The 22,264-nt window shown below is 46.5% G+C and overlaps 4 protein-coding genes across 4 annotated transcripts; 1 reads left to right on the forward strand and 3 right to left on the reverse strand.

Annotated features, from left to right (window-relative positions):
• Position 1: 1 nt before the first annotated feature.
• CSUI_010595 (uncharacterized protein) lies at positions 2–4,766 on the reverse strand. The gene has a single exon (XM_068070698.1). It carries the CDS (start codon positions 3,412–3,414, stop codon positions 2,587–2,589), a length of 828 nt encoding a protein of 275 aa, XP_067917320.1. The 5' UTR covers positions 3,415–4,766; the 3' UTR covers positions 2–2,586.
• Positions 4,767–6,504: 1,738 nt separating this feature from the next.
• CSUI_010596 (uncharacterized protein) lies at positions 6,505–10,394 on the reverse strand. The gene has a single exon (XM_068070699.1). The coding sequence runs from the start codon at positions 9,439–9,441 to the stop codon at positions 7,777–7,779; it is 1,665 nt and encodes a 554-aa protein (XP_067917321.1). The 5' UTR covers positions 9,442–10,394; the 3' UTR covers positions 6,505–7,776.
• CSUI_010597 (uncharacterized protein) lies at positions 9,874–16,040 on the forward strand. The gene is made up of 4 exons (XM_068070700.1): positions 9,874–11,872; positions 12,698–12,909; positions 13,607–13,727; positions 14,826–16,040. Exons 1-4 carry the CDS (start codon positions 11,189–11,191, stop codon positions 14,925–14,927), a joined length of 1,119 nt encoding a protein of 372 aa, XP_067917322.1. The 5' UTR covers positions 9,874–11,188; the 3' UTR covers positions 14,928–16,040.
• A 2,215-nt stretch (positions 16,041–18,255) lies between these two features.
• On the reverse strand, positions 18,256–21,577 carry CSUI_010598 (uncharacterized protein; the record flags this gene model as incomplete). Its single annotated transcript, XM_068070701.1, has 6 exons — positions 18,256–18,397; positions 18,936–19,034; positions 19,731–19,799; positions 20,413–20,453; positions 20,707–20,874; positions 21,446–21,577. Coding segments are annotated over 6 exons (651 nt in total), but the record flags the coding sequence as incomplete, so codon positions are not given.
• Between the last annotated feature and the right edge of the window lie 687 nt (positions 21,578–22,264).

Here is a 22,264-nt window from a genome sequence, read left to right on the forward strand (position 1 = left end):
CTCTCTGTTTAACTTGACTATGAGACGACGGACGATACACTGAAGAGAAGGAAGCACGAGAAGAAGAAGAAGAAGAGAAAGAAGAGTAACACGCAGAAGAAGAAGAAGAGAAAGGCGTTTCAGGATGGCATGTGAAAAGACGAGGTTTCTTTCGAGCTTCGAAAGAGGGGGGAGAAGAAGTACTTGTCGTTGTCGAACAAGAAAATTTGGAGACAGACTGAAGGAAAGAAACTTCCCTCGTCCAGAAAAAGGAAGAAGAAGGTGAGAGAAAGAGAAAAGGTGAAGATGATGAGAAGGGAGAAGAAGAAGAAGAAGAAAAGCGAGGTGATCTTCTCCGGTGTGAATTGAGAGATAAGAGGCGAGGGCCGCCGGGAACCTTCATTCCTCGCCTTCCCCCTCCTTCTCCTATAGGCGTTAACATCGCGAAAAAAAAAACAAGGCCAAAGAGAGAGAGAAAGAAAGAGACAAAGAGAAAGAAAGAGAGAGAGACAAAGAGAAAGAAAGAGAGAGAGACAAAGAGAAAGAAAGAAAGAAAGAAAGAAAGAGAGAAAGAAGCAAAAGAAGAACACGAAGAGAAGACGATCCGAGGGAGATAGATGATCCACAACGATGAACAAGAAAGATGGAAAAGAAAGAGAGATACACACGTTCTTCTTCTTTCTCTTCTTCTATCAGACCCAATCGATGAAAAGAAAGAAGAAGAAGAGAAAGATCAAAGAAAATAAGAGACAGCGATGACTTCTGGTCCTTCGTCTTCTTCTTCCTCTTGAAAAGTGAGGAGGAGGAAAGACACACTCTCGTAGTGCAGAAGAAAGATAGGAAATCTCTTCAAAGAAATCCACAGTTGAGAAAAGCTCTTTGGAAACTATCCATCTATCGATCTCTTCAAAAGGGTTTCTTGAAGACAGAAAGATAGACATGAAATAGGCCTAGACATAGAAAAATCCGTCCGTATGTGGGGGCTGTTCTCCTTCGAACTCTCCTCCTAGCTACATTCTATGTGGAAAACGAGGATTCCCTACAAGTAGACACCATGCCTAGCTAGCTAGCTAGCTGGCTAATAGCTAGTACATGAATAGGTAGGCAGAGAGGAGATGTATATATATACGTGTATATTTCTCTCACGTCTGTCTATCGATCTATGTGTTTGGCTCTTACAAATCTACTTAGATATCAACATCTTACAGATATACACACCTGAAGAGAAAGAAAGCGAAGAAGATTCTTTATACCCTCATGACGGAAGAAAAGAGGAAGATAGAAAAGATACATCCAGTTGATCGAAGGGGGAAGACACGACGTGTCTCTCACGACAGAAAAAGAGGAGGAATCGAAAGCAAAAGAAGAATCGATGGTGTGGCTGTACAATCCATGAAGAGAAAGAGACGCTTGGAAAAGAAGAAGAAGAAGATAAAGAAAGAAATGTCACTCCTTCTCTCTCTCTGCTTTTCTTTCAGAATCGATGGTGTGTGTTCTATTGAATCGAGGATCGTCAAAGAAATCCAAAATTCTTCTAATCTAGTCAAGTCTTCAGCAGAGAAGATATCTATCTATCTTTGGTCTATCTGTCTCTTTCTTTTTTCGTCTCTGATAGATCTACCTACCTACATATCTATACAATACCTGCTATACGCATCGCTATACAGAGCCCTCCTGACGACGACGATACATCATGACACCTATTAAGGCTAAGAATGTTGAAAACACGCTAGCTGGCTAGCTAGCTACCTAGCTAGCTAGATGGAAGATGTCTTCCTCTCTTGGTGTCTAAATTATCTCCCTCACAGAAGGAAGAGAAAGAAAAAGAGCATCATGAAGAAGAGGAAGAAGAAAGACTGATCTTTCATCCTCCTTTCTTGTCTATCTATAATAGGCTCCTCTTTTTTCTTCTACTGTCTGGAACGACAAAGAAGAAAAAGAAAAAGAAGAGAAAGACGAAGAAGAAGAAGAGATTTCTCTCTTTGCATGAACAATAGGAAAGAATCTTGAAAAGAAGAAGAAGAAATGTTCTTTGCGTAGAAGAGTCCATCCATCCATGGAACGCGCATGAGGAAAAGCGAACTGTATGATAAGCTTTCTTAGATGACTATTCTTCTTCTTCTTTTTGTCTTTCTTCTTGTTCTCCCCCGAATGTCTCTCCTTCTTCTTCTTCCTTATCTCCTTCCGTCTCCATCTCTAAGAGAAAGCGAAGACAACTCTCTAGCAACTAGTGGACCTGCTATAGCCGTAAAAGATTCAAAGAAAGAAAGAAGAAGAAGAAATGAAGACACCGTCCACCGGGGAGAAAGAAGAAGAAAGAGGGAAGAATCGAGGAAAGAGCAAGAAGACAGCCATTAATGAACGGCTGAGAGACTTCGAGAATCCATTCGAAGAAGAAAAGAATGCAACTACCTTTCTTAAGAAGATGATAAAGAAAACAAGACAAAGAAGAAGACGATGAAGATGAAGAGAAAGAAGAAAGAGAGAAAGAGAGCTTGTTCCTTAGGAATCGAATTGAGAGAAGCGAAACAACTTGGAGCGACAGGAGACCTCCAAGGAGAGAAGAGATCTCAACTGAGAAGAGATCTCAAACCCATGATAAGAAAACTAAGAAGAGAAGAAGGAAAGTTTGAATTGAGAAAGAGTAGCCAGCAGGAGAAGGAAGAAATGAAGAGAAGAGTGTATCACATAGTGACAGAATATTAAGAGGAAGATTGTTGGAGACGCTAAGACCAACGAGAATACAGGAGAGAGAGATGAAAAGAAGAAGAAGACGAGGACATGTTCCCTCTGTGGTCGAAGTAATTCTTTGTAGGTTTCTCCAGGCATCTCCGAGAATCGATCTAGAAAGGGAAAGGCTGAAGGGGGAGAAGAGAAAGAAGAAGAAAGCTTTGTGGAGGTGTGTAGAGATTTCGATAAGCGAGAAGGAGAGAGAAATGGAGAAAAAGATTTGGTGGGGTTGTCTGGCATCTTGAAAGGAAGAGAAGTCAAGAGAGAAAAAAAGAAACCCATGAAAGAGGGTGGAGAAGAAGAAGAAGAAGAAGAAAAGAAGGACACGAAAGGGGATAACAAGAAAAAGCCGGGTGGAGAGAACAACACAAGTTGGCTTACTCTCGATTGAATGGATGGGAAGGCGGAAAGAAAAATTTCAATGAGAGAATAGAGAAGCGGAGAAGGAGAAGAAGAAGAAGATCGAAAAGAAGAAAGACAAGAGAAGAGAGTGGCGGAAGAAGATGGAGAAAGAAAGAAAGGAGACAACAATGGAGAGAAGATCGAAGAAGAAGATCGGAAAGAATGAGAAGAAGAAGAAAGAACAAGAGATGAAAAGCGTGACAAAATAAAAGACGGTGTATCAGAGGAGACGTGAGGAATATGTTGGGAAGGTTTCTTTGAAGAATCCCGTCGTGTTAAGAATGAGATACAAAGACCATCCATCGTGAAGAAGAAGAAGAAGTCATCCTGCCTCGACGTATAAGAAAAAGGAGAGGATGAGAACTAAATAGAAGGTGAAAGAGAGAAGGGAAAAGAAACAAGGAAAGAAGGAGAAAGAAAGTAAGGAGAAAGAAACCGAACCTAGAATGCTACCTCGATGATATGAGTGAATGTGAACTATCTCCAGTCACTCTACTTCTACTCCTGTGCTACTAGTCGTACCAGGTCTACTACTAGTGGATCAACCCCCGTAGCTCCTGAACAAGAAGTGGAACTTGAAGAGAAAGAAACTACGGAGAATGCAATTGCAGAGCAGAGACTTTCTTCAAGGAGACAAGGAACGTGAAGCGAAGAAGAAAGCCTCGCCGTCAAAGCGAGATGCTCCCGTGAAGTCTGCGATGTGGAGAAGGAAAAAGAAGTGGAAGAAGAAATAAAGGAAGAAGAAAGAGAAAGTTGAGAAAGCATTCATCATGTCTCCCACCTCTAAGTGAAATACCCAAGTCAAAAGATTGAGAAGATGAAAATCCTGACGTAGAGCTACTAGCGGTCTGGTCTGTCTGTTGTTCTTCTTCTTTTCCAGCGACATAGAAGTCTATAGCTTAAATCGCACTCCTCATGTAGATGAACAGAAGGAAAGACGATCGTGCGGTTCCGGAGAAGCACCAATGAAAGATGAAGATGAAGAAGAAGAAGAAGCAAGGTTGTAGTCGGAAAGAACAAAGATCCCGGCGGCGAGTAGGACGCAGAGAAGACGGTTAGTTATCGTATCTTGAGAAAAGATCGAGAAAAGAAGGACGCTGAAGAATCAAAAGGCATGCAAAGAGAGAAACGGAGGAGATCCATGAAAAAACACACCTCTCGAGAGGTCGCCACCTCCGGCTTATATGCGAAAGAGAGCCGAAACAGCCAAAGAACAGAAGGAGATATACTAGCTATCTCCCTTCTTTCACAAGATGAGGGGGCGAGTGTAGAAGTCGAGTTGGAGAAACTTCTCACTGAATAGACCAGCCAAGGATCCACAACATTTCGATTTGAAGATTCCCTTCTCGTGAATAAGAAGAAAAATAGACTTCATGAAAGATAGCTCATGGCTCCGTCCTTGCCTTCGTAAGATCACATTGGGAGCGAAACTTGAGAGAAAGTAAGAAGGAGAGACAGAGTGCACCCGAGCCATGCCGAGGGGGTTCTTTCTTCTTTCCGATTCTTTCCGTTCGTGACGTCTCTTTCAGTCGCCACCCACCCCCGTCTCCCGTGTGCGTCTTGAGATCTTTGGTGTCCTCCATGAGCATTTCGTCTTCACTTGACGTAAAAAGAAAGAAGAAAAATGAAGAGACGGCCAACCAACTAGAGAAAAGAACCTTCCAACAGAAACACCATCGAAGAAAAGAGAGTCAGACCGGTCGCTAAATAGACAAGCCGGCGTCAAGAAGAGAGAACACCCCTACGTCATCGTTGTCCTGCTCTTATAACGAGGGAAATTCCGGCCTTTCTTTCGCGGACCCCATTCAATCCACCTATAAAAAGAGATCAAGACAGACGGATAGACAATGGAGAAAATCCTTTCATGAAGATTTGATCTTTTCTGGCATGCCTTGTCACATAGGAAAGAGCTTGGCGATAGAAACGATCTTCTCAAGCAGTTGACTCCTGCTATACACTAAGAGGATGAATGGAAAAGAATTATGAAAAGAATCGTGGCGATATACAATGGGATGTTTCAAAGCAAGCTGTCGTTAAGCAAAAGCCTGAAAGCGAGCTTCTTCACACAAAGCGACGGCGATGGTCGCCGCCCTACGCGGGTGCCCGTCTGTCCGCTCCCCTCTCCGCGGCGCTTGTTCATCCGAGCTAATGAGCCGAATCTAACCTCTTCTTAAGGAAAGACTCTCTTTCTCTCTCTTTCTTTTTCTCCGGTTCGATGTGTACGTCCTTTCTCTTTTGCAGGTGTCACGTTGGCACAGATAGCGGGGAAGCTCTGAGACAGTAGTGAGGCAACGCAAAACGTGGCGACTTTCGTAGCTCTCTTTAGGAAAAGTCAGAGCACACGAGACGGAGAGAAGATAACGGACGGGTTGCTAGAGAAAGACATTCAACCAACTCAGGGGAGAGATGAGAAAGAAAAGGAAGGGAGACTCGGCTTTCCTTCACGATCTATCTTCCTTATCCCTGTCCTTTCGGGTGTTTTGCATTTGGCTCAAGGCCTTCTTTCTACACAACGTTATCACTAGCATTTCTGCAAAGAGGTTCAGATGGTACTCCAGAATCAGAGAGAGAAAGAGAGAGAGAAGGGGAGCATCTCTTTAGTCTGCATTGTAGGCTGCCTAGGAACAGAGCTCGACACTTTGTTCAGGGAGCAGGTGTACGTACACCCGAATACGCAGACCGCGTAAGCGTGTCGGCCTGTCCAATATAGGAGTCATCCTAGTAAGAGGGAAAGAGAAGCACCAGACCAGTTGTCACTGCACGAAGGAAGGGCATTGTGCTACTCTCCATTCCAGGAGGTTTGGACTTCTCCCACGCACATACAAAGGGTAGATGGACATCTAACTAAGGTCGTAAGGACATAAGGTGCATTTGTCAGGAAGTGTCACGTGATCCTTACACTGGGATGTGATGGTGATCCATGTCTTTCTTCTGTTTTCATAAGATCCACGACGGTATCGCTCGCCTTCTCCGACCTTAGGCCGTACCGACGATCCTCATGCCGTGAAGCACCAGTCTTCAGGTCACTTCACTATCGCTCCCGTGTGACTGTCCTGCTTTCTAACTTTCGCGCATGTATAGATTGATAGACTAAACGTGGGAAGATAACCCATCCATTAAAGGTAGACAGATAGACACATAGGCTACTGCCACAGACTTATCTGCCTCATACTGTAACTAACCGAACATCCTCATGAAGGCAGTAGTTCCCCAGTGCATGACGTCCACCGGCTCTGCGTCCGTGACATCTTCTAACCTTTAGGTTTGGAGAATCTCTGTGTCATACACACATGTATTATCTAACTTGATTCTTGTAGTAGGATGAAGAAAGGGGTTAAAATATGTGGATGATGACGTTTTTAAGAAATTCTGCGCAAACGCTTTTGGTAGCTTCCTCGGGTATATACTTGTTTTTCCTGGTGTACATACACCTCACGTCTTTGGCGAAGATACACATGCCCCTCCTGCTGAAGCTCAGACGGGACCAGCCCTTTTCTCCAGTAAAGTAAATGGTCGGTTCTCCGGAATTCACGACGGAAATGAACCATCAAGTAACACAGCCCTCATGAAAAAATTAAGGCCCATGCTTTCTTTCCTCATCACTTTCCGGATGCACTTCTTTTGTTCCACTCTTCAGTCCACACAGACAAAGCACGGTAAAGCACCAAATGTACTGACACGGCCTAAAGGTCTTTCTACCACCCTGATCATCTTCACATTGGAAGTCCAAAAGATCCGCACATACATCATGCAAATGAGCTGGCTATACACCAGCCAAATGAGGTCTATGCATCAGGCAAACAAGATGTCTACACACCAAACAATGAGGTGTCTATGCACCAGGCAAATGAGGTGTCTATACACCACAGATCAGACCATCACACGCCTCTACCTTCCTGATATTGTCTTTTAATGTACCACTCGCTCTGAGTGGGAATCGTCGTCTTCACTGTCGCGCAGCAGAAACGGAAAGGCTGCTTCTGATGCAACGACATTGGGGCGCGCGAAGTCACTTTTCTCACGTCTTGCTTTGCTGTCTTTCCTTTTCACCTTCAATTCGTCTATGCTCCTGCGTATAGCACCAGCGACCTGCAGATGAATGAACTAGCGTCCATTGCCTTCTCAAAGTCCGTCTCGAGAAACCAACAGACCTGAGAGAGACTTGAGGGGAGAAGGAAATTTCTCCATCCTCCCTCCTTTTGCAGTCGTTGGCTAGCTATCCTTCTTTCTTCACCCTCACCTTAGCCGACTATGGAAAGCAATGACTCTACATCATTCTTACGATGGTCCTATTGAAAGGACCCCTGGAGTCATGACGATGGTCGCGGGTCAGATCCATGTGTCTCCCCCTATGCCGACCAAACAAGGCGGTCTGTTGAAGACTCTCAACAGATACCAAATGAACCTATATATGTACGTATATGTACGAGCCTGCATGAAGATGTATGTGTGTATGCATATGTATGTATGCATATGCAAGTCTGTATCTTGGGGAGACGTCTGTAAGAAGAAGACGTACATATGTCTTGTACGTATGTAGAAGATTCTAGTACTGAGGGTCTCTCCCCTGGAAAGATAAAGAAGAAGGATTTTTACTTCTTCTGACGATTCGTATAGAAAAGACAAGAAGAAAGAAGAAGAAAAGGAAGACGCCGAGGAATCAAGTTAGAGGGGGATATGACGTTTCTGCAAGATGATCTTTCGAGTGGGGGCTCGAGAAGCAGGGTGTGAGCTATAGTAGACCAAGAGTGAAGAGATGAGGAGAGATAAAGTTATGGAGAAAACAGGGGAGAAGATCAGGAGCTTGCTTAGGCGAGAAACCGGAGGTTCTGTAGATCTTCTTCGATACCCCAGAAGATGCCTTAACCTTTGAGGAAAGATTTGGCGAGACAAGATTCTTCGTTCCAGTCGCGCATCAGGTCTCCAAAGTATATAAAGAAAGGCCACGAGAGCTATGCCAAGTAACTTCAGCTTAAAATGACGGAATGCCCGTTGATCTCTCGAAGTCGTCCACGTAGAGGAAAGACCTTTATCTCCCCGCCAATACAAGTAGACAGAGGATCTCCTTCTTCGCCGTCGGGCCCGAGCCTCCTCCTCTTCCTCATTCATTCTTCTCCTCATCGCCGATCCCCCCTCAAAGACCTGAGAAGCAGACTCTTCATACAGGTTAAATGATCGATCACCGTGTGTCTCAGAAGAAGAGGAAGATTCAGACATGTCTCTGGATCCTTCTTCTTCTTGTTGCTCTTCTCCCCCCTCTTCATCTTCTTCTTCTCTAGCTGCATCCTGTAAAGATTGAAAAGAGGGTGACGGCGACTGTGCTCTTCGGAGTGAAGCCGCTCCCCCTTTCCGAAATCTCAAGAGAAGATTGCTCGACGGTCGCGAAATCTTTGGTCCTCCCCCTTCTTTTCTCGAGGGTGCTTCTTGTAAGTGAGAATCTTCTTCTTCTTCAGCAAGAAATGAGAAAGGTGTAAGACCGTTTTCTTCCTCTTCTTTCTCTTGGAAAAGAGGGTCTCTAGAAGACGTGAGATTCTTCTTACTCGCATGTCTCTCATGTGGGAGAGATCGACTCTTGCCGTGGTCGGTCTGTGAGGGGGGGTTCTCATACATCGGTTCTTTCGTCAATATCCCTCTTGTCTCCTCTTCTTTGCTATTTGATAAAGTTCTACCGCTGTCTCCTACTATGATTGAAGAGCTTCGATCCCCGTCGATGTTCTTTATCTCTGGAGACACCCCTGAGCTCTTCATGTCTGGACGGTTCTCCGGTGCATGTCTGTCTACGTGGGTGTTCATAGAAGGACGGTCGAAATGTCTTGCTTTCTCTTTCTCTTCTTCTCGAGCTATCTCTTGTCTCTCTTCATTTCTCGGAAGAAGCAACTTCCCCTCTTCATGATCTCTGCTGGAAAGTCCAACTCCTTCCACGGCCCGCTCAACATCCCCGTCGCTCATCAAAGAAACCCCAGTCGGAGACACAGAAGAAGAAGAGACAGGAAAGGCCGTCGCAGAAAGAACTGGAGGTATAGAAGAAGAAAACGTGAAGAAAAAAAGAAGAAAAAGAAGAAAGAATGAAATGCAAGAGAAAAAGAGAGACCGTGCAGAGACAAGAAATAGATGGACAGAAGAGGAATGAGAAGGAAAGCGAAAACGCTTAGAAGGGAAAGGGGGAGGATGACAAAGAGACACACGACAGCACGGACAATGAAAGGTCTGTGAACAGCTCTTCCTATTCAGAGAAGAAAAAGAAAGAGATGGACGTGGAGGAGATAAAGAAGCTACAGTTAGTTCACAATGAGATGAGAGAGGAAAGGACGTTCTACACGTCCGAAGCATTTTGAGAGAAGAGAAGCTTCAGTCAACTGACACGTAGGGAAGGAAAGACAAGAGACGAGAAAGAAAGACGGCAGAATAAGGAAAGAAAATAAAGGAGGAGAGAAAGAAGAGAACATATCATATCGTTTCTCGCGACAGCACCCAACTGCATGTCTTGACCGGAGCATCGGGGGGGAGAACAGGAAGGAGGCGGTTTCTCGAGGATGCAAATTTCAAAGTCAGCGAGGCACGATCTAGAATGTAAAGGAAGAGCAAATGAAAAGGAAGAGAGGTGTCTCAAAGCCATGAAGAAAGAACGTGAACCTCCCAGCGACAAAATTGCCATGGTTTTTCATCCTACTCCCGTCGCCACTGCCAACATGAGGCCGATCATACGAATGAGGGAGAGAGAGAAGAAGAAGGGGAAGGAAGGAAGATTTCCTTCTTGTGAATGGGCAATGCTTTTCTGAAGAGGCCGTCAGTCTTGTGTCTACAAATGATGAAGGAAGAAGAGAATGTATTGGACCTCCCAATCCAAAAAGGGCATGCTCACTTGATCGACCGATCGATCGATCAGCATCACAAAGACCTACTCTTCTTCCTCTTCTTGCAAGCGAGCGAGAGTTCCTCCAAGCCCCCGCTCCCTTTGAGACCCTTTACTCGATAGAGGCTTGTCTATCGTGTAGATCATTACAGCACACTGCTGTAGTTGTCTACGGAGAAGGAAGCGACAGGATTAACGAAAAAGGGCTTTTCCACATCTATTGAAGAAAAACGAACGTTACTCGGTCCTCTTTCGGCAATAGAGAAGCGTAGACAAAGGGATGAATCGTCTACTCGATTGATCGCTTGAAGCTCTCCTGACCGAGACGACAACTTTTCTATGAAGGTGGTTCCTCTTCCCCTGCAACATCGAGATACAAAGAAGCTTTTCGGTCGACAGGAAGCCCCGTCTTTACGCAGGATTTCACATTCCTATCCATAAGGCGAGGGAGAAAGTTCGACGAACCACCTTCTTCGTGTTTTCGTACCTCACTCCTCGTGTGCAACTCCCTACGATGAACATAACAAGGTCAATTACCATTTCTCCACGAGAGGAATTCTGCCTTGCGGGGGTGGTAGTTTTCCTGTCGTGAGATAGAAAGAGATTCCTAATGAGAAGGTCTAGATGACGAAAAGTCGACGCTAGCCGTGAATGAGTGCTGTCCTTTCCCCCTTTTCCAAGGAGCTCGTAAAGAGAAAGGTTTCTCCCATGTCTAATGTCTTCTTCCCTTCTTCTCCTCCGATCTCTACATCTGCCCGACCCCTGTAGCGTTCTTTTTCTCTTTTCTTTGCATAAAGAGCTCCAAATGATTCTTCTTCTCCTTTTCTTTGGTAACTTCTCTCGCTTCCCTTGTCTTGTCATCACTAGGCGAGTTGTTGCTCCATCAACCACATGGTCTTTCTTCTCCGGAAATGAAATTTCCTCTTGAACTCAAAAAGAATGAAGGTGTCTCGAAACAGCTCTCTCCTCTTCTTTAGTTGAATCGAGGCGGCGAGTGTTCCTTGTCTTCTTCATTCTTGTTGTCCCCATTAGTTTTCTTTTTCTCGGTTTCTTTTGAGACAAGAAACGACTTCTCTCTGGACACCTGGGACGTCTTTCTTTCCTTGCAGGAAAGTCATTCTTTCTACTTTCCCCGAGAAGATGAATCTTTCTCTTTCTTCTTTCTCAAAGACTTTTCTCTTTTCTCATTTCTAGGATAGAAAGAATAACCGAGTCACGACAACGATGATGACCACGGTGTATTCTTCTTCTTCTCCTCTTCCTTCTACCTCACCGATCAACATTGTTGCAGAACCCATAGGCCCATCATCCTCTTCTTCTTCTCTTCTTCCCCCACGTCCCCTTCATCCTGCTCTCGATCTTTCTTCTTCCTCTCTTTCTTCTTCATCGTCAGCTTGTCCGAATGAAGAAAGTCTTCCTTCTTTGGACTCTCATCCTCTACACAAAGCCTGGGTGGGGTGGAGATGTCTCTGTTTTTCTGAGGCTCCCCCAGGGACCTCTCCGCTTGTACATATGCGAGTGAATGAGACGTTATCTCACGTTATCGGGGTGCATGCAGAAAGAGATTCCGAGACTCAGTCGGGTGTCACAACACCTCGAGATAACCTCTCTCTCTCCCGGGGAGAAAGTGAGAGAGGCCATTCTCTGATAGGAAGAGCGGGGGAAGGTGCATCAGGGAGAGGCGAAGATGGTCGTTGTCTTCTACAAGGAAAGAGAAAGGATGAGATTGGAGATGAACCTAGAAAGAAATCCAAAGTTGCAGAGGAACAAGAAGATCCGGAGTACTGGATCTCCACAAGAAGTGGGGGAGAAAGATTAGCCGAACTTGTTCTTCTCACTCAGAAGATAGGAGGACCTTTTGAAAGAGAAATTCTTCGTTTTCTTGGATGGCATCATGCTAAGTGCAATGTATGTTCACTTACGTCGAGACACTCCATGCTCTTGATACAGAGAGATAGACACGTGGTGTATATACACTCCAGTCGTCTCCTCTACAAACAGGCATACCGCTGGAGTGTATATACACCACGTGCCTATCTCTCTGTATCAAGGGGATCGGGTGTTTCCTCTTTCCAGGTTCTTTCCCCCTGCCTTCAAGCTGTACATACACTCCATACCTCTCTATCTGTATCGCAAGTATTCTGGACTTCCTCTGGTTTCTTACTGACTCACTCTCTCCAAAAACGCTGTACATACACTGTATCTTCACATCTCTATATCAAGAGTCATGCGTTGTTCTTCTTCGTGGTCACTTACTCCCCTTTGCGTCCTATCTTTGTTACTCGAGGGAGCCTCTCGTGTAAGTGGTCTAGTGATCTTGTGGAGAAAGTGAGAAAGGGGCGTCATCAATAGATACATAGGTTGAGGGTGTCTTGTTTTCATGCACATGGATGGATTCGAGTGTATGTACTCCCTTTAAATCCGCTAAGAGAGAGGCGAGGTAGAGAGAGTTTGAGATCCCAAATGTGTCTCTATGCTTTACGAATGAGAAGACGTCATCTACTCTCTTCTGTGTATCCCTCTATGAGTATGTCTACGGACTGCGAACCTGATAGAGGTGTGAAGGAAAGGCTCAGGTATAGGAGAATGAATAAGTAAAGAAATCGAGATACAAGGCTTCGTTTTCCTTTCTTCTCTCTCTTGTCTGGATCCATCCAGATACACTCGATCCTCGCTGCTGCCTTTCTTCGGCCACTTCTTGTATTTCTTCTGAGTTTTTCTTTTTCTACTTAGCTGGCCTTCGATGATGTTCTCTCTCAATTGGAGAAAGAGAGAATTCAAGAAGAAAATCCATCTCATCTGATGCCTGGAAAGAACTCGTCAAGTGTACGTACAGCAGCAGATGGAGGCAGAGTAGGCGATTCCGCAGATTCTCATGAAGCTGTGAAGGATGATAATTCACTGCATGCAATCAACAAAGAAATCCTTATCGATGCTGTACGAAGGTGAGCTCTTCTTCTTTCTCAAAGTTCTCTCTCTTTCTCTTATTATTTTCACATGCACTCATATAAAGAGATAGGTGTACGTGTTTCTGTCACAGTCACATAGAGTAGTCGTCGCTCGTAGTCATCTCTCTCTATATATATACATATGTATATATATGTATATATGCGTATGTATAAGATTGTGTGTATAGATGTATATAGATCTTCAGGTTATGTGGCATAGGTTGAAATGGAGTGTCTGCCCTCTCGTTACTTGAGGTTTCCTCTCGACTTCTAAGATAGTCGAAGTTCCTAGACTTTTACTTCTTCTCTCCTTCTCAGAGTCGTAGTGTCTTCTCTGTCTATACATCATCCACACACATCTCCGGCTTCCTCTTGCACTTCTTCTTCTTTAGCCTCCACTTTCATGCGGGGACTTTCTTATTCTCTCTTTCATCTCTTTCTTCGGCATCTCCTCTCTCCCTTCTCACGCATGGGGGGTCTAGCTATTCTTCGTTTCTTTAGGTAGAGATTTACTCGAACATCGATATGTATCTCTGTGCCTCCTATACAAGACCAGGGCGAGTAAACGAGATCTTTATCTGTCGCTCTATCTCTCTACTTAGTATCTTTCGGTCTATCTATCTATCTGTCTAACTATCTTTAATCCATCCATCTATGTATGTATGTGTCTTTTCGTGTGTATGTGATGTGATAGATTTCCTTCAGTCAAGTACTTCGCGGAGTCTCTCAAACTCGACGAGGCGGAGACAGGAATGGCCGCACGACTCGAAGCCTGTGAAGAGAGAAAGAAAAAGCTCCGCATCCTATGTGATAAGGTCAGGCTCTTTCTCATCGATCTTACTTCACTTGGCTATAGATGACGTGCTAGAAACTCTAGAGTTGATAGGAAGTTCTATGGTCCATCTATCTATCTGTCTTCGATAAGATCTCTTTTCTCTTCTTTTTCTTCCACCAGACTTGTTAGGAGATCAGAGAGGTCCTCAGGCTTGTCCTTCGTTTTCTTCTTTTACCTATCATTCTTTTAGTTCAGTCTCTCTCTTTTCTTTCTCTGCGAACACTATCGTTTTCTCACATCTTTCTCTCTTTTAACACATCACTCAAGACAGAGTGATCCTCCTCTGTTCTATTGCAGACTCCGCATTATTGAGAGAGATGCAGTGTATATATGTATCTGCGTCTATATGTAGACAGTAGTATTAGCGGTAGTAGTAGAGGTAGGTGTTCGAGGCTGAGAGAGTCAGAAGGCTTGCTTGTATAGACAACGGTGGATATCTAATCATATGCTTCTATGATGCCTGAGTCTTGTGTACACATGATCTACGTGGATGACGTGTCAGGTGGAGAATTGGTGAGGAGATAGCTTATTTGGTCGGCGAGATAGATCTAGACATGTCTAGTTTTTGTCTATGCTCGAGAAGAATAGCCTTGTGTCTGTTCGGTTTCAAAGAGAAAGTCTTCTTCTTTATGCCATGATAGAGCTCATAGAGCTTTGCAGAGAGGAGAAAAAGAAAGAAAGAAAGAGAGGACGTGCTGGAGGTGCCTCTCCCTGCTCTGGGGGGAAACAGATCTATCCTGGTGTAGTTCTACCTCAAGGGAAGGTGATTTGATCTAGATAGATAGATAGATTTAGATAGATAGATAGATAGATTAGAGATAGATAGATAGATTAAAGATAGATAGATAGATTAAAGATAGATATGTATGTTTGTATATCTGTGCGTTCACGTGGTTGTAGTAGCATGGAGACACTGTCTTTCTCCATATAGATAAGGTAGGGGTATTATGAGTCGTGAAGTATTGAGATCTTACGAGCTATTCTCCACATCCGTCTACTCTTATGCAGTCATCAGCTATTGTTGATGTAGACCTGTTCTTCTTTCTCTCTCGAATGAATGATCTCTTCTTGTCTTCAGGCTCGTAGAGAAAGGGATTTACTTGTACAAGAGGAAGAGACGTTAAAAGCGAGACACTCCCCCTTCGAAGGAAGAACCGCACATGAAAATACAGACAGCTAGTTCATCTTAAGAAGACGTCGTCGCGCAGTCTTCTTGGGGAGTCTATCTTCTATTGTCGACTAGACGTCTCTCTTCTATGGAATAAGAACATGGAGAGGGATGCTTACAGAAAGGAGATAGATACATGCATTCAGCCGGTCTACGAGCAGCCTGATATGACTTTACACGATGAATATGATGTGTGCATGTGTATCGACATATGCATAGTAACGATGAAGGTACGATAAATCAGATACATGGACACATACATGCATTCGTTTCTTTCAAAGTCTTCTTCTTCGTTCCTAACAGCAGGTTCATCTTGTATGGAACAACTACATCTATCTAGTAATATATACATCTAATGTCTATATGTGCTATATGCTCTATGTGTGAAAGCGAATGCAATGACGATGGGGTTATCAGCTCTCCTATCAAAGATTCTGAGGTCACCTTTGATCTGCAACAAGCGACTAAGCTGCGGTTGTCTTTGTAAATGGGAGAGGGATGCGCTCTGCCGGAGGCAAGAGTAGAAGGAAGAAAGAAAGCGGTTTGTCTTTTACGTCTCATCTTATGAAGTGTAGAGGACGCGTGTTGGTAAGTGTGTAGAGAGGCAGAAGTCGTAAAATTTTGTCTCCCTAGTTGCCGAATGTGTATGTGAACTTCACATACTGGAGACGATGCTTTTGTCGATGGAGCTGTGTACGTCCGTACATACACTGCAAAAGGGATAGACACTACATCTTGTTTTATCGTTTCATTGTCAAGAAAGTGGTCATGAGTTTTCATATGGTGTCTGATGGCTCTCGAGATCTAAGTCTCTGAAGGAGAACGTCAAAGAAGAGTAAAGCGAGGGAGTCCATCAACTCTGCTTTCATAATCCCTTGGGAGGAAGCAGGGTGATAAGACGGACCCTCCTCATCTCTACCGTTCGGGAGTTGTTTTGGGTTTGAACGAATATGCATCTTTTGGCTCTTTTCAACGTAAAACTTCAGTAGGCTGAGTTTCAGCACAGATGCTGCTTCCTTCGGCTGCTGCTGAAAGCGAGGGATGACCTATTCACAAGTTCATTGAAGACCAGCCCCCGCCTGTCGCGGCTTATGCGTGAGGGAGTCTTCTCCAACGTAGGGCACACCGTCAGAATTGTGCGTACTAAAGAGTGAATTATACGGTAGCTGATTCAACTATAGTAAGGCTTTTTCATCTAGGCTTGTCCAAGCACACCGAGATTTCAACTGTCTTCGCGTCTATCTCTGATCAACCGGACAAGTCGGATTTTCTTCTCTGAAGGTATTTAGGATTTCAGTACGACCGTAGCAGATGGATACGCTACGACGACGGAGCCCTTAAGAGAAGCGGAAAGCTTCAGTGGTGTAACAATTGCCTCGATAATGTTCCCCAGACTGTAAGGTGTCTTAGCTCATAGAGACAGCCAGTTCGTCTCTCTTGAATCCGGTCATTCTATCGTCGTTTCAGCGGCCCGTCACACGGAAGACTTACGGAGATAGACAGGTCAGACAGAGTACCCTTGAGGACTGACAAAGTCAGTTGCCAAAGAGGGCAGTGGAAAGGTGCGGGGAGCCTGAGGAGTCACCGCACAGGTGTACGTGCAGGCGGAGTGCTGGGGGGATGGAGGGCTGCTAATAGTAGGCATTAACATGGGACTAGATATGAGTGAACAAATCGAACGAGGGCCTCTTCTCTCTGTCCGAGAGAATAGTTGATACCGAGTCAGGCCAGTGTGGTCCGTTCTGCCTGGCTCAACTGATAGCGCCCCGTAAGGATGTTGTCTATTCACGTGACACATCAGAGCGCTCCTTCCGTTCAGTGTTTGATCGTGGGCGCCATCTGCACGATCAAAAACGGGCATCAAATAATTTGATAAGCAAGGTACCAAGTAAGGGATTAGGGACAAGAGGTTGGTGATGACTGTGGCTCCCCAAGTAGGTAGTCTCGTCTGCTCTATAGCAGAGTTGACTTGAACCTGAAGTCCCGCAAAAGATTCCCGGCAAGGAGCCACTCCACTCTCAGCCGTGTCACCGGGACTTTGCACATAACTAGTGGACAAAGAGAGTTGTTCTCAAAGAGGGAAGCGGCGGGACAGTAGGTGAATCAAACCAATCCAGCGAACTAGGACTCCGGGAGAAGGTCAACCTTACTGCTGAGCCCTCTCCTAGGAGAGAACTGGTCGAGATTTTAGCCAGAGAAGCTGCGATGAATTAGTAGGGAAGAAAGGTTATTCAGTTGAGTAGCGATCTCCGAAGTACTTCCCGATAAATACTAAGCTATTATTCTTCCGTTCAACCTAAAGACTTGTCCCCGGCAGAACAATTTCCAGACATAGTTGAGACAAGTTCGGAAGAGCTGTCCTCGTGAGGCACGCGCCCCCGCTCGTGAACCAGGCCGTTCCATCATCGTAATTGCAGCAAGTAAATTGGACTGGGGTCGTGATCCTCGGGGCCTTGGCGACCTGTTCCGGAGAAAAGTCCGTGTTTCCACGAGGGTTTTGCCATAAAGACCCTCAGTACTTCGATGTTCTCCCCTCGGAAAAGCATACAGGGGGTCCCGTTTAGCGACAGAGATGGCTTGTATAGATGCAACAGGAGTCAGCGCCACATTTCTATGGAGAGTACTTTTAACATTTTTTTTACTGGCGACTGTACTGTGGGCTATTGGATGGCTAGCTTCTCAGAGAGAATAATAGGGCTGATAAGAGTAGATTTGACCTTCTCCTTTTCCGCGTCCTTGGGAGCCGTGTAAATGGTACCGAGTCCCGGCGGTGGCGGGTGCATCATACGCTGGTTTGTGGTGGTGAAGTCGACGGTTTTGCTGGGGAACCCACAAGACGAAACAGGATCATGAAAGAGCTATGCGGCTGCATACCTTTCGCACTTTGAGATATATGGTCTTCTTTGTACCACGGTCGAGGCCAGCTTTCAAATGGACGAGGAAGCGGAGGAGAATCATTCACACAGGACCATTGCTGCCCCTAGGTTTCTATCCATCCCTGTGACCTAAGCCACGGTGGTATGTGCAGTAGCTTTGACGGCAAGAAGCCAACCCATGCTGGAGCATTCCCACTATAGGCATTTGATGTACTGTCCATCTTGTGACTGTGTGTAGTCCGCTGTAACCCGGCCTTTTGTGAGTGCCGTGCTACGTTCGAACCCTGTGTATAGCTGTATGTGTAGGTTGTCCTATGAATTGCTGGCGTTGGCAGACTGTTCAAGTCTGCGCAATTGTACGGTTTGAGGGCCACATAGTAAACCCTTTATTTGACCTCTCACTGAAAATTCACCGAAAGAACAGGCGAGCACAGGCAAAACCCCACCCAGTCCCGGACTTACAAGGGGAGATACAAGTGGCTCTGGAGAAGGTTTCTCCTGGGTGGAGCATCGGTTGTTGGCGCACGGCTTTGTGACCTCCCGGGCTCCTCATCATCTGCAGCTAGGGCTTCTAGGTCTCCTGATCCAGGCTCGGCACGGATACGCCTGCCTCCCCGTCCACACAGTTGCAGGCATTCTTTTTGATGTTTTCTCAGAGAAATCCAGATTACATCGACAGCTGACGATATCTCTCATCCGACTGTTGCTGCTGGTCTGCATGGGGCGTGGCCATGAAGCTCCCATCATGGAGTGCTCGGCTATCAGGAGTGTCGATCCAGTGATACGTCAACATCTTTCCCTATTGATTAAATGATAAACTTACACATGCGTGCACGCGCAACCAGTTCTTCCTATGCCTATGTTTGTGGTACTCCTAGGCTACGCTGAGGGTCGATTGCTGACTCCCTCCAATAAGGCTATCTGACCCCCCGTGACACCGCCATGAAATTCCTTTCGCGTCTGATTATCTGACTTGACGCCAGTACTCCTCCGTCGGCGCCCCTGACACCCTGACTACAAACAGCGAGAAAAGCCAGACAGCCAGACTTTGGACATCCACCGGTCTGCTTCGTTTATTGGGAAAGGCCAATGAGAAAGCAGTACGCCCCCGAAGTCTGTAAGCCGGCTTTCCGATCTAATGTACCTGCAGTAGGATTCGAGGTAAAGTCGGTCATGTGGGTCGACGCCAGGTGGAATAGAAGCATCGTCGTAACCGGGGAGATTCTCTTGAAGCTGGAGGAGACTGCAAAAAACAAAGAACGGACATCTAAACCATGGTCCGGGTGGCGTTTACTGCCTCAGACGGAGGGCAACTTCACTTCCGAGTGTTCTTCCCTTCGTTCATTGAAGGTCACGCCCCGTTCTCCTCTAACGAGAAGAAATCTTGACGGTAACAGCGGGCACGAGGTTTAACCTTGTGAGGAAAGAGAACAGGGTGCTAGCTGTTGCCGGGTACTGTGGCGTGTTTACTTGACTGAACTGCCTCATCCTTTCTACATTTCGGTCCCAATACATGGCAGCCTGCGCACGATCGGCGCCCGCTCTTTGCTTTCTGACAGATGATCAGTCAGTGGTGTCAAAGGACTCCATGCTGGAAGCCACTTTGGTCGTTCTATAGTTGACACAGCAGCAAGGACATCTTTTCAAGAAAAGAATAGATTGAATGTTGTGCATATGCAAGGTAGGTCGGCGTCCGTGTCTGGGGCTTACACCCCAGCATTCATTTCTATGTGCCGGCTTTTTGCTTCTGACGCCTGCCTCTCAGCAATCGGTAGAAAGCGGCTGTGGGAGCTTCCACCGTCTGCACAGCTGCCCTCCTCTAACAGTGCACTGATAACCTTGTTTCCTAGTATGCACAACCCCTCGCACCACCCCCGACTCGTCACCAGGGTTTCTTGCAGATTCGCAGGCCGTGCCTCCAAGTCGCTGAGTGACTGACCTCTCCAGAGTCGAGGCTAACCGTGCCCTTTCTTCCATGGTCGCATCAGTCCCTTGCCAGTCTTCTAGCCTGCGAAACCGTTACAAAAACACACGTCGTCTTTCACTTGGTACGCAGAATAATGAAATCTTTTTCAATGCGTGTTAGAGTTGGAGTCCGTGCAGCAAGTAGACACAAAATCCTCAGGTTCGCATCAGTGATGTTGACTTCTTTGTCTCACGACATCTTATTTCGAATTGTGACGCTTGTTGCAGAGGAACGCCGTGATGCGGGGCCACTTGTGGTATTGACATACTCCTGTTCTTACCGACAAGCGGGCACATGAGTACGATACTCGGCCACAGATGTCTCAAGCATGCTTCGTGCACACGGCCCATGCCTCAAGGGCAAGACGCCCCAAAGAGGGCATTCACTCACTATCCTCCTTGGCCGTTCTTCGTCGTGACTCCACGCCCATGTATGTTCGCTGCGGGAACAAGTGGTTGCTGGCCGCGTATGTTTCCCAGATGCAATACTGGAGGTGGCCGACGATGTCTACGGTTCGTGTGCGCGTATGGTGATGGCCGCTAATTTTTTCCCCAGCTCACGTGCGATGAGACAGGACTCTCCCGTCGAATGTGTCGACGGGTGTCAGTCTTGTTGTCAGCTGCGTTTCTGCACTTTTTTCTGCAGTTTTCCTTACCTCGATGCGGCTGTCGAGTGAAGCAAGAATGAGTAGCGTTCCTGAACGGACGAGGGTCCCCTCGGGACAAGAGATCTGACGGTAGCGGGAGGGGACCACGCTCGGGAATAGGCCGGTGTGGGTGCCCAACTTGTTTTTCAGGGCTCACCAGGGGTCGCTACGGTGCCCATCCGTTAGAAGATAGTGGCCTTATGACTGCTGGGATTTTTGTATTGACACCGACGAGAAATGGAAGAGGTAACGTTGCAGGTGACGAAGCTGGCAGCTGACAGACCTTACAGCTGGAGAGCTTACTTGCTGAATCGGATGCAATGCTAGGCTACTGTATTTTGCGGGCTCGGAATAGTGCTTGAATCTTCCTTCTGTACCTTCCCGAGTGAGAACGTTTTTCCACTCTGTTGCATACTGCATCTGATCTAGACTTTGATATTTAGTAGCAGTCGGTCTGCGCAGCCCATAACGCTGGAAAGGGAAAGCGAGAAAGAAACACGCGATACGCTTCTGTAGCTCGTCTAGCACTGCATTCTTAAACGGTGAAGTAGGAGTCGACGAAGCGGACGGAGCCAAACAAGCGAGGGTGCCCGGTGGCAGATGCCGTGCTTCAGCCTCATCCACCAGCCTCAAGGAAAGCATGGACACACTGTAGAGCTGTGCGAAAATAGGCAACTCCGGGCTCTCTCGGTGCCCCTTGAGCTATTCTGGTCCAACGTTACTGCCACAAGAAACAGACAGACTACGGGTATTTGATCGCACACAGCGTTCCAGTGAGCACAGCTCTCACTGTCTTCCGCCCTCCATTCGTAGTGGAAGATCCGGGGGGAACCTTTTGGTGAAGCCCCTCGGCTTGACTCAACATGACTGCGAGGCGATACAACAGAACCCTGAGTGGTTAGCCCCGAAGCCGAATTCTGGGACAGCGGGCGCCCTCCGGGTGATCTGGCATCCTGTCCGGCGTCGATGCCCGCCCATGCATGTCAGAGTGACCGGAGCACTCAGGTGGCGAGCGAGCTGTGGCACTCGGAAATTAGCTCACATTCTTCTGAATGGCTGGCAGCGCACCACCGGGAGACTTTCCCTCGACGTAGTCTGCCGCCTTGATGATCGACTGTTTCTGCTGTTGTTTCGCTGTCATGAGCCATGGTTCGATTAGGTCTGCAAGAAACATTTGCCAAGAGGGTCCAGACAGTCTCAGCTCTTAGTCAGGAGGTCAAAATCGCAGCTTGCGACTTCAGTGTTATAGACTACAGTCACTTCGCCAACGACCCTCTCTTCTTCCGTCTACGTAGAGCCACCCAGTCCAACTGAGTTGAGCCCACCCTTACGACATGCGTTTTTTGCAAGTCCTCGAACATTTCACTCGATATGGATAACAGGATGTATACCCACGGTAACTGCTTCCACTGTGGCTTGGCAACGGAAGTGACGGAAAAGCTTCGACACGGCGACCCTTCCTCCAAGGTTACCTCCTTTCCAGGTTGAGATCACGGGTAACCGCGAGATGGACATACTGTAAAGGGCTGGTAAGCTGCCCTCTCCAGGATTTCGAAAGAAGAGCGGGGGTTTGATTGCTGACGAGGAGCGTGAGGAGAGCCTACGGCACCCTGGTCAGTGAGTCAAGCGCAGTGAGGCAGCTTTAATCGCGCTAATTTCGCTGCGGACTTCATACTAGGACCAGCCGTGTGCTGCGTGTTCCCGCGTGAAAGAGGTGTCCAGATCAGGCATCTAAACATGCAAACACACAGCTGTCTTTATTCTCCACTGGTACGTTGCCCACTGGATGGAGGAAACTCGGGTGCGGACGAAGCACTAGATTCGCAGCTAGGTTTGTATACATGGGCAAAGAAGTAGGCCT

Source organism: Cystoisospora suis (genome assembly GCF_002600585.1).
Source record: "Cystoisospora suis strain Wien I chromosome Unknown contig_7845, whole genome shotgun sequence".
NCBI lineage: Eukaryota > Apicomplexa > Conoidasida > Eucoccidiorida > Sarcocystidae > Cystoisospora > Cystoisospora suis.

Excerpts from the sequence above, each read along its gene's own strand:
- CSUI_010595 (XM_068070698.1), bottom strand. The coding sequence starts at position 3,414 with ATGGATGGTCTTTGTATCTCATTCTTAACACGACGGGATTCTTCAAAG.
- CSUI_010597 (XM_068070700.1), top strand. The coding sequence starts at position 11,189 with ATGATGACCACGGTGTATTCTTCTTCTTCTCCTCTTCCTTCTACCTCA. Across the intron at positions 11,873-12,697 it reads GGCATCATGCTAAGTGCAAT|CTGGCCTTCGATGATGTTCT; the intron begins GTATGTTCACTT and ends TTTTCTACTTAG. Across the intron at positions 12,910-13,606 it reads CTTATCGATGCTGTACGAAG|ATTTCCTTCAGTCAAGTACT; the intron begins GTGAGCTCTTCT and ends GTGATGTGATAG.
- CSUI_010596 (XM_068070699.1), bottom strand. The coding sequence starts at position 9,441 with ATGCTTCGGACGTGTAGAACGTCCTTTCCTCTCTCATCTCATTGTGAA.